At 49.3% G+C, this 13,492-nt stretch overlaps 1 protein-coding gene across 11 annotated transcripts in view; it reads left to right on the top strand.

Annotated features, from left to right (window-relative positions):
- Odf2 (outer dense fiber of sperm tails 2) overlaps positions 1 to 13,492 on the top strand; it is a 44,702-nt gene that overhangs the window by 16,515 nt on the left and 14,695 nt on the right. For all 11 annotated transcript variants that reach the window (XM_051166853.1, XM_051166843.1, XM_051166845.1 and 8 more), the window contains 6 exons: positions 8,368 to 8,439; positions 9,941 to 10,012; positions 10,101 to 10,217; positions 10,844 to 11,029; positions 11,322 to 11,431; positions 13,319 to 13,454. In XM_051166853.1, the coding sequence (XP_051022810.1) occupies positions 8,368 to 8,439; positions 9,941 to 10,012; positions 10,101 to 10,217; positions 10,844 to 11,029; positions 11,322 to 11,431; positions 13,319 to 13,454 (693 nt within the window). The remainder of the gene's footprint in view (positions 1 to 8,367; positions 8,440 to 9,940; positions 10,013 to 10,100; positions 10,218 to 10,843; positions 11,030 to 11,321; positions 11,432 to 13,318; positions 13,455 to 13,492) is intronic.

Genomic DNA, 13,492 nt, shown 5'->3' with positions numbered 1-13,492 from the left:
ATGGCATGTGTGCATGTATATGTACACACATACCATGGCAAATGGAGATCAGAGGATAATTTTGTGGAGTTGGTTTTTCTCCCTTTATGTAGGGTCCAGGGATCGAACTCAGGCCACTGGGCTTACACAGTAAGCACCCTCACCTGCTGAACCGTCTGTCTTGCAGGCCTCATCTTTATTTTTTTTCTGAGGAGAGTCTTGAGGCACAGGCTCCTCTAGACTTACTCTCTAGCTGAGGACAACCTAGATCTTTGATCCCCTCATGTCCCCTCCCCAGTGCTGAGAGGTGGAAGAGCCCGACACCTGGCTCTGCTGGTGCTGGAACTCGATTGTAAACCAGGTGGCTGGCCTTGAACTCAGGGATCATCCTTCTGTCTCTGCCTCCTGAGCGCCAGGACTAAAGGTGTCTGCCACCTTTAACATCTCTTACACACAGACTCTTTGGTTTTCGAGACAGGGTTTCTCTGTGTAGCCCTGGCTGGCCTGGACTCATTTTGTAGACCAGGCTGGCCTCGAACTCACAGAGATCCACCTGTCTCTGCCTCCCGGGGTGTTGGGATTACCGTGCCTGGTTTAAACATAGAAAAAGAGTAGAAGACAAACAGGAGGGCAACAGTGTTTTGGGGTGGAGGTGGTGTCCCCTTTTGTAGCTGGCCTGGGTCTCAAGGTTGTCTTCCATCCTGTACTTCCTAAGTGCTGGAAGTCCAGATCTGAGCTGTCATTTCTGGCTTCAGCATGCTGTTTTGTGATAGATGTACTTTATCGAATCAAGATAATATATGTAGGGCCGGGCGGTGGTGGCGTACGCCTTCAATCCTAGCACACTCGGGAGGCAGAGGCAGGTGGATCACTGTGAGTTCGAGGCCAGCCTGGTCTACAAAGCGAGTCCAGGACACAGAGAAACCCTGTCTCAAAAAACCAAAAAAGGGGCTGGAGAGATGGCTCAGTGGTTAAGAGCTCTGTCTGCTCTTCCAGAGGACCTCGGTTCAATTCCCAGTACCCACATGGCAGCTCACAACTGTCTGTAATTCCAGTTCCAAGGGATCTGACACCCTTGCCCCCGTACCAGTGCACATAAAATAAAATCAACTAAATTGAAAAAAAAAAAAAGATAATATATGTAGGACATACATTTCACATTTGTGGTAACAACACTTAAAACCGTTTTATAGTAACAGTGCTTTCAACATTTTTAATACCATATTACAAGAGTCATTATGTTGCATGGTGGGTCTCTTAAATGTACTATTTTGTAGTTGAAATTTTTTTTAAAGATTAACTTTGTGTGTGTGTGTGCGCGTGCGCGCGCGCGTGTGTGCGCACGCGCGCGAGCTATCTCTCCAGCCTTGTAACTGAAATTTTGAGTCTTTGCTCAGTATCTTACCAGTTTCACCTCCTCCGTCTGGTCACTCACTACCCATCTCTGCTCCTGTGTTTAAACTCTTGCAGACTATGTATTATAAGTGCATGAGGTGATGGTGCCTTCGTCTGTCTGTCTGCCTTGTTTAATATTGTGTTCCCCAGGTTCAGCCATGCTGTCACAAATGGCAGCCACCCCCATGTTCACAGGATGATGGTGGGCAGTCCATATGCGTCTGTGTCCATACTCGTTCATTGGTGGCTTTCCAATAGGGTTGGCTCTTGGGGTTATGAACACTGCCAGGTTAGCAGACATTTGTGTTTTCCCATGGTTCTGGGCATTGAGACAGCGCACGTGCATGTTAGACAAGAGCTCCATGCTGAGCTACATCCCCAGCCCAGTGAACATTCCTGAAAGAGTGTATCAGATGGTTTCTGTTTGTTTTATGCTCTCACACATGCACAAACACAACACAAGCATGCATGTGCACACACACACACAGAGAGGCACACATAACAACTAATAAAAATGTTGTGCTTGGGGCTGGAGAGATGGCTCAGAGGTTAAGAGCACTGCCTGCTCTTCCAAAGTTCATGAGTTCAATTCCCAGCAACCACATGGTGGCTCACAACCATCTCTTCTGGCCTGCAGGCAGAATGCTGTATACATAATAAATAAATAAATTAAAAAAAAAAATGTTGTACTCACTGCCCAGCTTCCAATGTGTTGTCCCTTGCGTCTCCATTTGTGATAATTTTCTCCTCAAAGGGAAGCTATAGTTTTGATTTTATTTTTATTTTCTTTTATGTATATGAGTATTTTCCCTGCATGTGTGTCTGTACATCATGTTGGTTGAAACAAAGGTGTCATTCCTTAGCCCAGGCTTGCGTGGAACTCAGTCTGTGGCCTCAAGCCCACAGCAATCCCCCTGCTTCAGCTTCGCAAGTGCTGGGATTGCAGGTGTCAGCCACCATATCCCACTATTACTTTAATGACATCGCTTTTCTCCTTAGGGCTTGGGTGTTTGTTGCTCTGTTCTCATCATAAGGGATCGCTGCTGCTGAGGACACTTGAATTGTCACATTGTGCTCATGTCTGTCACCCTGCTGTGCTTGAACGGTCCTTGGATGGACATGCCAGCACAGGCCTGGGAGCTGTGAGGCCTGCCAAGGGTGTGTCAGTCTGGGCTGCACAGTGACTTCCAGTGACTAGAGCTTGTTTCTAATAAACAGATAGATATTCTATAGGATATTTCTATTAATGTTGCTAGTTACAGCCAAATTCTAAATAAATAAATAGTGTACTACACTATGTTTTTAGTAATGCTAGTTATAGCTGTCATTTTCTCTAAAATTGTTATACTTGTTTAATTTCAACTTGGAAATCTCAGGCAGGTAATTCATTCCTCAGTTCTCCCCATAAAGTGGGGGACACCCTCCACTTGGGGTTGTACAAACATGACAACTTATGTATGAGAACTGACGGACTGACATCCTTTCTGGCTTGTGACAGGTGCCTAGTAAATTGTCCTGGGAAGGGCGTGGCACTTTTAGAAAGCCTCACAATGGCCACTTTGATTTTGTTCTCTTTTGTGAGGATCAGGGGGAGGGTTTTCTTTGTGTTTGTTTTGTTTTGTTTAATACGAGATGTTCACTCAGTAGCCCTTGCTGGCCTGGGATTTACAGTGGAGACCCAGGCTAGCCTTGAACTCCTGATTACAAGTAGATGCCATGACACTCAGCTTTTATTTGGTTTTGTGTTTGTGGTAGGGTCTCAATGGGGAGCTAAAGTGTAACCTTGCATTCTTGAACGTTTTGTTTCTGTCTTAAAAGCCGGGTGACAAGCCAAGCCCTTGGCTCTGGTTTTGATTTGAGATGGGTCTTCTGTAGACTTTGCTCTCTGTGTAACCCAGGCTAGCCTTCACTTTTCTTTTTTGCATTTATGTTTGTGCATCACATGCATGCCTGGTACCTCCTTCAAAGGCTAGAAGAAGGCATCGGGTCTTCTGGACTTGGGAGTTAAGGACAGTTTACAGTTTCCAAGTGGGTTCTGGGACCCTCCCCTCCCTCCTTCTCGGGAGTTAAGGACAGTTTACAGTTTCCAAGTGGGTTCTGGGACCCTCCCCTCCCTCCTTCTCTCTCTCTCTCTCTCTCTCTCTCTCTCTCTCTCTCTCTCTCTCTCCTCTCTCCTCTCTCTCAGGGTTTCTCTGTGCAGCCTTGGCAGGCTGTCCTTGAACTCACAGTGATCTGCCTGCCTCTGCCTCCTGAGTGCTGGGATTAAAGGGGTGCACCACCACGCCCGGCTATCAGAATCCTTGTCTATTAACGGCCAGGCCATCTCTCCAGTCCCTGACCTTCAATCTTTTTTCTTTTTTTAAGATTTACTATTTCTTTTTACTTTTTTCCATTTATTTATTTATTGATATTTTTTGAGACAGAGTTTCTCTATGTGGCCCTGGCTGTCCTGGAACTTGCTTTGTAGACCAGGCTGGCCTCAAACTCAGAGATCTGCCTGTCTCTGCCTCCTGAGTGCTGGGATTAAAGGCACCACCATGCCCGGCTCAAGATTTTTCTAATTGTGTGTGGTGTTGGGGGGGGGGGGCGGTTGGTTGTGGGTGTGAGTGGCTGTGTATGTGTGGGGTTGGGTGGGTGCATGTGAGTGCAGTACCCTAAGAGGCCAAAGGTGAGTAGCTTAGGATCCCCTGGAGCTGGAATACAGTTGTAAGCTGCCACAGGGGAGCGGGGCCTCTGGAAGAGCAGCAAGCACTAAGGCTTTGAGCCACGTCTCTAGCCCTGGCTTCCAATTTTTCATGGCTGCCTTCACCTTCTGATTGTCAGGATTTCAAGTGTGCACAGCAGGTTTAGTTTTCTCCTTTTTTTTTTTTTTTTTTAAGATTTATTTATTTATTATGTATACATTGCTCTGCCTGCTTGTACACCTGCATGCCAGAAGAGGGCATCAGATCACACTATAGATGGTTGTATGCCACCATGTGGTTACTGGGAATTGAACTCAGGACCTCTGGAAGGGCAGTCAGTGCTCTTAACTGCTGAGCCATCTCTCCAGCCCCCTAGTTTTCTCCTTTTATGATGATGTAATCTCTATTATCCTGGAGTCTGTCTCATATTGAATAGGGCTACTCAGCACCCTGAGTCCTTTGTTATTTTTATTTTTTAATTATACAAAGAATATTCACATTTTAAAGGATTTATTATTTATACAGTGTTCTGTCTGCATGTACCCCTGCATACCAGAAGAGGGCACCAGATCTCATTATAGATGGTTGTGAGCCACCATGTGGCTGCTGGGAATTGAACATCGGAACTTTGGAAGAGCAGGTGGTGCTCTTGGCCTCTAAGCCATCTCTTCAACCCCCACCTTGAGTTCTTAACTCAGGGCATGCCAGCTCTGTTCTGTGGGGCTCAGGGCCTGCCTCTGGGGCAAGTGCTCAGGGTCTGGTTCTGTCTTTGTATTCTGGGTCCACTTCAGGGCCCAACTGCCCTTTGCAGCTGTGTGGCCTCAGAGCCCGCCCTCAGCTGTGAAGTGGGAGAGCGCCACCTGGAGCAGGTGAGGTTAGGGAAGGCATTGGTACAGGGGAGCTGAGAGGCATGTTTGGAGGCAGCAGCGGCAGGCCTTCGCTTTGCTCTCACCTCCCTCCTCCTCCTGAGGCCTGTTCTCACTGTGTGGCTCAGGCCGTCCTCGCTCCATGAGTCTCCCAAGTGCTCAGCGCTGTCTCTCCCTCGTCAATTCCTGGGTATTAGGAACGGCATGGGGGACCTGGGAAATCAGCGGGAACAAGTGTGAGCCTCCTTCAAGGGATGCTTTATTTGGGTGGCAGGAAGCAGACTGGGGGCAGTCACAGAGAGGCAGGAAGTGAGAAAATGGTCAGGGGGAAGCAGTCTAAGATGCAGAGCCTCCCTGGTGATGAGGGAAGTGTAAGTTAAAACAGCACACCTGTTGCTGGCAAAGATCTTGCCTACCGAGGACTAGCAAGAGCAGGGCAGTGAGCACTCAGCTCCTGCAGGGGACATGCGAATTGCTGCGTCCCTCTTCCTGGTGTCACACCAAGAAACCACTCTCCATGCCAGCAGTGTCTGTGCCTCATTGTCTGAGAGTCTAAAGCCAAGAACAGTCTCATTGCCCAAACTGTACGAGGAGTTCGTGTAATGGAAGGTTAAGAGACAAAGTGGGCCAGGGAGGTAGCTCAGATGGTGAAAATACATGCCATAGAAGTATGAGGACATGAGTTCAAATCCCCAGAAGTGATGTAAAAGGCTGGGAGGGCTGGTGTAATTGACCAGTAGGAACAGTACATGTTGCAGGTGTAGGGTAGGTGAGGTATGTGTTGGGAAATGGCCAGCACAGGGAATTCACTCACTTTTTGTGTTATGGGAGCAGATGAGTTCTGTTTGGGCAAATGGCCTGTGCGTACCCAGTGCAGTGCCATTAAGCACCAGTCACTGTAATCTACACTTTATGATATTAACTGTATAGCATTCAAATTATGTATGTCTCCAGAAAGCTTTCTTTAAAAACAAAACAAAACAAGGTGAGGCTGGAGAGATGGCTCAGAGATTAAGAGCACTATTTGTAGCCAAAGACATTTGGTTCTTAGCACTCATGTGGTGACTAGCAACCATCTATAACTCAAGTTCTAAGGAATCTGATGCCACCTCCTGACTTCCACAGGAATTAAGCACACGTGTATTTATGTAGGCAAAACAGTCATATGCGTAAAATAAAATCTAAAAGAGAAATTGCAAGGCTGGCATGGTGGTGCATACCTAGTAATCTCAGCATTCAGGTTGAGGAAGAAAGATCGAAGAGTTTTGGCCAGCCTGAGCTACATAGTGAGTCCTAGGCAAGCCTGGGCTACAGAGTGAGACAGTGTCTCAAAACAAACAAACAAATCCAAACAAAAAAGTCAGGTTGTAACACATAAATGATACCATGGCTGTGTCCTGGCCTCGTACAATAACACAGACGTCATTTGAGGGTATTTGGTTTTTTTATTTGTTTGTTTGTTTTGCTTTGCTTTGTTTTTAACACTGGGTCTCTCTGTGTAGCCTTGGCTGTTCTAGAACTTGTTCTGTAGACCAGGCTAGCCTCAAACTCCCAGAGATCCACCTGACTCTACCTCCTGAGTGCTGGAATTAAAGGAGTACACCACCACTGCCTTGTAAATTACATCGGTTTTTTTTGTTTGTTTGTTTGTTTTTTGAGACTGGGTTTCTCTGTGTAGTCTTGGCTGTCCTAGACTTGCTTTGTAGACCAGGCTGGCCTTGAACTCACTGCACTCCATCTGCCTCTGCCTCCCCAGTGCTGGAATTAAAGGCATAAGCCACCACCACCCAGCCTTCTTTTTTTAAAGGTTTATTTTTTATTATGTATACATTTCTCTGCCCGCATGCCAGAAGAGGGCATCAGATCACATTATAGATGGTTGTGAGCCACCATGTGGTTGCTGGGAATTGAACTCTGGATCTCTGTAAGAATTGTCAGTACTCTTAACTTCTGAGCCATCTCTCCAGCCATTTTTTTTTCATATATATATTTTTTATGATATATGTGTGTGCATGCGTGCGCGCGCACTATCTGCATATCTGCTTGCAGGCCAGAGGAGGGCTTCAGATTGTGTTATAGATGGTTGTGAGCTACCATGTGGTTGCTGGGAATTGAACTCAGGACCTCTGGAGAACAGTCAGTGCTCTTAACCTCTGAGCCATCTCTCCAGTCCCAATTATACCATTCTTTAGAAACTGCATGTTAGTCCCTGCCTACTCCCTTAAGAAAAGGTGAAAATGTCTGTAGGTGCGCCTAGTGTAATGTAGAGAGGGCTGAGACATGGCTCAATGTTTAAGCACAACTGCTGCCCTTCCAGAGGATCTGTTTGGTTCCCAGTACCCATATGGTGGCTCACAGCCATGTGATATCCTCTTCTGGCCTCTGTAGGTACTACATGCATGTGATGACCAGACATATGTGCAGGCAAACATTCATATACATAAGAAAACAGACAAAACCCTAGAATAAAGTGAAGGGGCTGTTGCAGCGGCTCAGTGATTTTAAAGCACTCATGGCTCTTGCAGGGGACCTGAGTTTGTTCTCTGCATGCATGTGGTGGCTCTCAACCATCTATAACAAGTTTCATGGGTCCTGATGCCGTCCTCTGACTCCACGGGCACCACGCACGCATTTGGTACACACACACATAGGCAGGTTAAATAGTCATACACACTGAGGCTGCAGGGATGGCTCTTCCAGAGGTCCTGGATTTTTGTTTGTTTTTTGTTTTTTAAGACAGGGTTTTTCTGTGTAGTCTTGGCTGTCCTAGACTTGCTTTGTAGATCAGGCTGGCCTCAAACTCACAGCGATCTGCCTGTCTCCGCCTCCCAAGTGCTGGGATGAAAGGCGTGCGCAACCACGCCTGACCCAGAGCTGCTGGATTTAATTCCCAGCACACATATGGTCACTCACAACCACCTATAACTCCAGTCCCATGGGGTCTGATGCTCTCTTCTGGCTTATGGGCCCTGCACATATGTGGTACACAGATACACAAGTGGGCAAAACACCTATATCCATAAGAGGGTGAAAAAAAAATCTAATTTTTAAAAAGAAAATTAAAAGTAAAATGAATCACACAAGCCAGGTGTGGTGGCACACGCCTGTGATCCCAGCACTCAGGAGGCAGAGGCAGGTGGGTCTCGGAGTTTGAGGACAGCCTGGTGTACAGACCAAGTTCTGGGACGGCCAAAAAATAGTAACTTAAATATAATGTATAGAAAAGGGTTGGGAAGGCCCACCATCAAACTAGTGGTCTAGAGATCTGGAGGGTGGATGTGGCAGTGTGTATTGAGCTTTTACTAACAGTCATGACCTTATAACAAGACTGGGTTAATATATACTAGTGTGATTAGAAATATAGTTTGGGGAAAATAAAAGCGTTAGTGAGACATCGTCACTGTATTTATCTAAACCTTGGTTCTTTTCTAACCATTCTGAAGGATTCCGACAGACTAATGGAGCAACAAGGTACATTACTGAAACGGCTGGCGGAGGCGGACTCAGAGAAAGCGGTAACTGCAGCCAGGCAACAGTCGGGGTCCAGAGGGGTCCATGCATGGAGATGCTAAATCCAGAGCAGGGCTGGGGCCATGTTCTGGCATTTTCTCTGGGTGGTATTTTGTGATCTATACAATAGGTTGACATGCACTTTGCTGCACACAGTGAGACACCAGCATGACTCAGCATTAGTTTCCTGGCCCTCTTAAACCTGGGTTTGTTTTTTTGGATTCCCAGCAGTCAAACAGTGCACACTGCCAGATGTGGTAGCGCACACTTCTAATCCCAGCACTCTGGAGGCAGAGGCAGGATGATCTCTGTGAGTTTGAGGCCAGCCGGGGCTACAGAATAGAGACCTTGTCTCAAAAGGAAAAATAATAGTCCATACCTTTTTGTTTCGCAACCCCCATTTCAGGGTTCTTCCCCAGGGCTGCGTGTTCCGTGGAACTGGAAGCTGCTCAGGATGTTAGTTCATGAGCGCAGGAGACAAATGGGGAAGGCCGTGGCCAGAGGATCTGGGGAGCTGTTGGCAGGCCTGGGCTTAAAATTCCTCAGGCTGCTTAATTCCAAGGCTTTGGAGCTTCTGGTATTGAGTGGCCTTTTGTGTCCTACCAGAGGCAGGCAAGGCCGTGCTGCCTGACTAGTGATGACTGTGGAAGATGCCAACCTGTGTGTACCTCTCCTCAGCTCGGGTAGCCCTCATGTTCTCAGAGTGCTTTCTTAATAAGCCATCTGTAAGGCCAGGAGAGAGGGAAAGGAAAGAGGAGCGAAAGTGCAGCTTTGAGGAAGGAGTGGGAGTTGAGGGCACTGGCAGTGCTTCTCCCACACTCCAGCCTAGAGAGCTGAGCTAGCTATGACGCTCTGCACACCGAGCTGTTTCAAAAGATGTTGAAGAGTTAGTCACATTAGATAAACGAGAGATTTGTAGATTACAGAACAAAATGCATTTTAGATTCATTTTGAATGATGTGTGGCTCTCGCTGGGCAAGAATGTTTTAGGGATCCTTTGAGCTTTGTGCTTTTATATATTTTCCAGTTAGTATCACTTTTTTTTTTAAACTGAGAAACATATGTTCATTGTCATATTTAAAAATTATTATGAGCCAGGTGTGGAGACATATCTTTAATGCCAGCACTCAGAAGGCAGAGGCAGGTGGATCTCTGAGTTCCAGGCTAGCCTGATCTATAGAGCAAGTTCCAGGACAGTCAGGGCTACCCAGAGAAGCCGTGTCTCAAAAAACAAAACAAAACAAAACAATAATATTGGCTAGGCGCTCCGAGCCCAGGTCTCTGACACTCACCCAGGTGCCCGTGTTGGGTGGTCGGAGGCCCGTGACTGTGTGCCTCCCCCTCGCCCGGGTGCCCGTGTTGGGTGGTCGGAGGCCCGTGACTGTGTGTCTCCCCCTTGCCCGGGTGCCCGTGTTGGGTGGTCGGAGGCCCGTGACTGTGTGCCTCCCCCTCGCCTGGGTGCCCGTGTTGGGTGGTCGGAGGCCCGTGACTGTGTGTCTCCCCCAGCGCCTGCTGTTACTGCTGCAAGACAAGGACAAGGAAGTGGAAGAGCTCCTCCAGGAGATACAATGCGAGAAGGTACTGCGGCCAGCACCTGCCGGGGGAGGAGCCCACTCAGCACACTGCCATGCGGGAGCCGGCTCCATCCCTTTCTCTGTCTCCCAAGGCTCAAGCAAAGACAGCGTCTGAGCTTTCCAAGTCCATGGAGTCCATGCGTGGGCATCTACAGGCACAGCTCCGGTGCAAAGAAGCTGAGAACAGTCGCCTGTGCATGCAGATCAAGGTGCTGTGGGCCCCTGGCTGGGGCAGGAAGAGGCTGTCACTCTTAGATTTCTCGTGACTACCTAAGGGAAGTCAGTAGTCTCAAATGCTTTCCAGGTTCCCAAGTTGGCTGCTCTGGGTCACTTGGGTATCTGATGATTTTAAAAGCTCTCTGTAGGGAGCTGGGCATGGTGGTGCATGCCTTTAATCCCAGCATTTGGGAGGCAGAGGCAAGCAGATGCTGTGAGGTTGAGGCCAGCCTGGTCTACAAAAGTGAGTCCAGGACAGCCTGGGCTGTTACAAAGAGAAACCCTATCTTGAAAAACAAAAACAAAACAAAGCTTTCTGTAGGGGGGCTGGAGAGATGTCTCAGAGGTTCAATTCCCAGCAACCATATGGTGGCTCACAGCCATCTATAATGAGATCTGATGCCCTCTTCTGGCCTGCGGGTGTAAATGCATACAGAGCACTGTATACATAATAAATCTTTTTTTTTTTTTTTTTTTTTTTTTTAAGCTCTCTGTGGTCAGAGAGACCTGGGTGTGAGGGGTGGCACCATGGTGCTGGTGTCTGTTCTTACATTTTCTCCTCCTCTGCCATGCCTCTTAGCTGTTTTCCCATCTCTTACCTTCCTCTGTCTCCTTCCAGAACTTGGAGCGCAGTGGGAACCAGCACAAGGCGGAAGTGGAGGCCATCATGGAGCAGCTGAAGGAACTGAAGCAGAAGGGAGACCGAGACAAAGAGACCTTAAAGAAGGCCATCCGAGCCCAGAAGGAGCGCGCGGAGAAGAGTGAGGAGTACGCCGAGCAGCTGCACGTGCAGCTCGCTGACAAGGTGACAGGCCTGGCCCCCCGGCGGGTGAATGAGCTGGGAGGGGCGTGGCTGGGGAAAGGGACCTGGCTGAAGGGCTAGGACGGTCTAGCACATCCATCTTGAGGAAAGGATGGCTCGGGATCTGCCCACAGGATGCAGTGGGATGCTGCGTGCCTGGGAGCTCTTCTGTACCATTCCCAGCATCCTCTGACCTTGAGAGAGGCAGAAGAGGAAGGCTGGGGCTGTTAGGTCACCCTGCCTCCCTTCAGCCTGTGTGGACACCGGGCTGATAAGCCGCTGTCCTGTGTTCCAGGACCTTTATGTCGCTGAAGCTTTATCTACTCTGGAGTCATGGAGGAGCCGCTACAACCAGGTTGTCAAAGACAAAGGCGACCTGGAGTTGGAAATCATCGTCCTGAATGAGTATGTCTTTGTGTTAGGAGAGGAGACTGTGTGTGAGGGGCGTGAGGGGCAGGTGGAAGGAGCACAGGGCCCTGAGGCCTCAAAGCTCGTGAGGCTGTGGTCCCTGCAGCTTGGAGTAACCTGTCCTAAGATGTGGCAGCCCTGGGCCAGGCTCTGGCTCCAGCTCTGGACCACCGCACCACTCTGCCCAGCATTCGGGAGGCCCTGGTCTCCACCCCCTGAACTGCAAACAGCCACAAGTATGCTCACGGGGATAAACTTCCTCAGCACAGAGGCCCAAGTCTGGCCCTCATCTGTGTATCAGGACACGGGCACATAGTTGTTCTGCTTGACCTTGGCAGGGGATGCTGTAGCTGGTTCTTGTGCCTTCTCTGTGGTCTACTCAGAGCTGCCTGCCAACAGGTCAAAGGTGCGGCAGGGAGACAGGCAGCAGTAGCCTCCAGGGTGTGGGTGACTGACTTTGACCCGCTTGGTTTGCCGTAGTCCGCTGTTCCTTCAGTGGAAGGGTATATGTGGTACATCTCTGACTTGCCAGCCTGTGTGCTGAATCTGGGGCTCCAGCTGGAAGAAGAAAAATGCGTTACCTGCTTTGAGCTCCATTCGAGGTCCCGGGTCTACAAATGAATCAGCTTCTTTGGTCAAGGAAATGAGGATCCCAGGGAGCTGGCAGCCTCCCACTTGAGGAAAGCTTTCCTTGGGAAGTGCTTGTGTCCCGTTCAACTCAGCTGGGCATCACAGGCTGCCATGTGTCAGACGCCGTTCTCAGGGGATGCTCTGTTTGGTGGGAGAAGGTGACAGTGTAAGGAAGGATGCGTGAGCAGAGGGCGGTTGAAGAAGTGACATCCCGAGGGGGAATCTGAAGCCGGCTTTAGAGGGTGAGGAGTATTCTGCCGGGGAGGTGCCGAGCACTGGCTTAGGCCCGGTCAGTGCTCACTCAGTGGTTGCTACATGACAGCCTCTGTGTAAACAGCACTGAGAGCACAGCTGGGTCATAGCTCAGTGAAACAGTTGGTTAGTATGTGAGGAGCCCTCCCACCCCCACCCCCAAATAATAAAAACTAAAACCTCCAAGCAGCTGGGAAGTGGTGGTGCACATCTTTTATCCCAGCACTCAGGAGGCAGAGGAAGGCAGATCTCTGTGAGTTCGAGGCCAGCCTGGTCTACAGAGTGAGTTCCAGGACAGGCAGGGCTACACTGAGACACTCTGTCTCAGAAAAACAGCAAAATGAAACCAAGGCAGCAAACAAAATCCCCAAGAGCAGTGTGATGGTATGCGGTTGAGGTGTGTGAGCCCATAAGCCCTGGAACTCCAGTGAGGCTGTGCAGTCTCTACAGCCCTGCTGTGTGCCAACAAAGAAGGGGCAGTAGGCAGGAAGCCAGCTGCCAGTTGCCTCCTTCATTGTCACCTGAGTCTCTCTTGCATAGCCATCATAGTTTTACTTTTGCTAGCCAGGTGTGCACACATAGGAACATTGCCACACGTGCCGAGGCCTGGGTTGAGGGCTATCTGAGCACCTGTTACAGACTACCAACCGGGAAGTTGAGAGGGGAAGATTTCAGAGTAATCTGTCCTCACAGGAAGAAAGGATTGGAGGGCTGTCTGGTGGTGCTGACAGCTGGGAGGGACCGTGTCTCAGCCTTGCACAGTGATAGGCTGGCCATGCTTCACAGTCATCCTGGCTAAATGTAGACAGCTTCCAGAGGAGGTATCATGGGGCAGTTCTTGGAAGACACTGGTAGAGGTGGGACACTGCTGTGGGGACGCTGCATGTTGCCCTGGAGACTGGGGAGCAGCTATGCAGCATGCCGCGAGGTAGAAATGGTCTCTGGTGGGGTGGACTCCACTCCTGCAAAGATCTGGGAATTGATTGTCTGCTGATCTTCCAGCCGGGTCACGGATCTCGTAAACCAGCAACAAAGCTTGGAGGAGAAGATGCGGGAAGACCGGGACAGCCTGGTGGAGAGACTGCACCGGCAGACTGCGGAGTACTCTGCCTTCAAGCTGGAGAACGAAAGGCTCAAGGTCTGGATGCACGCTGGGAGCGGGGTGCTGCGGCAGGC

Source organism: Acomys russatus, chromosome 24 (assembly GCF_903995435.1).
Source record: "Acomys russatus chromosome 24, mAcoRus1.1, whole genome shotgun sequence".
Taxonomy (NCBI): Eukaryota; Metazoa; Chordata; class Mammalia; order Rodentia; family Muridae; genus Acomys; species Acomys russatus.
The sequence above is the reverse complement of the archived record's forward strand: the minus strand, read 5'-3'. Positions and strand labels throughout refer to the sequence as shown.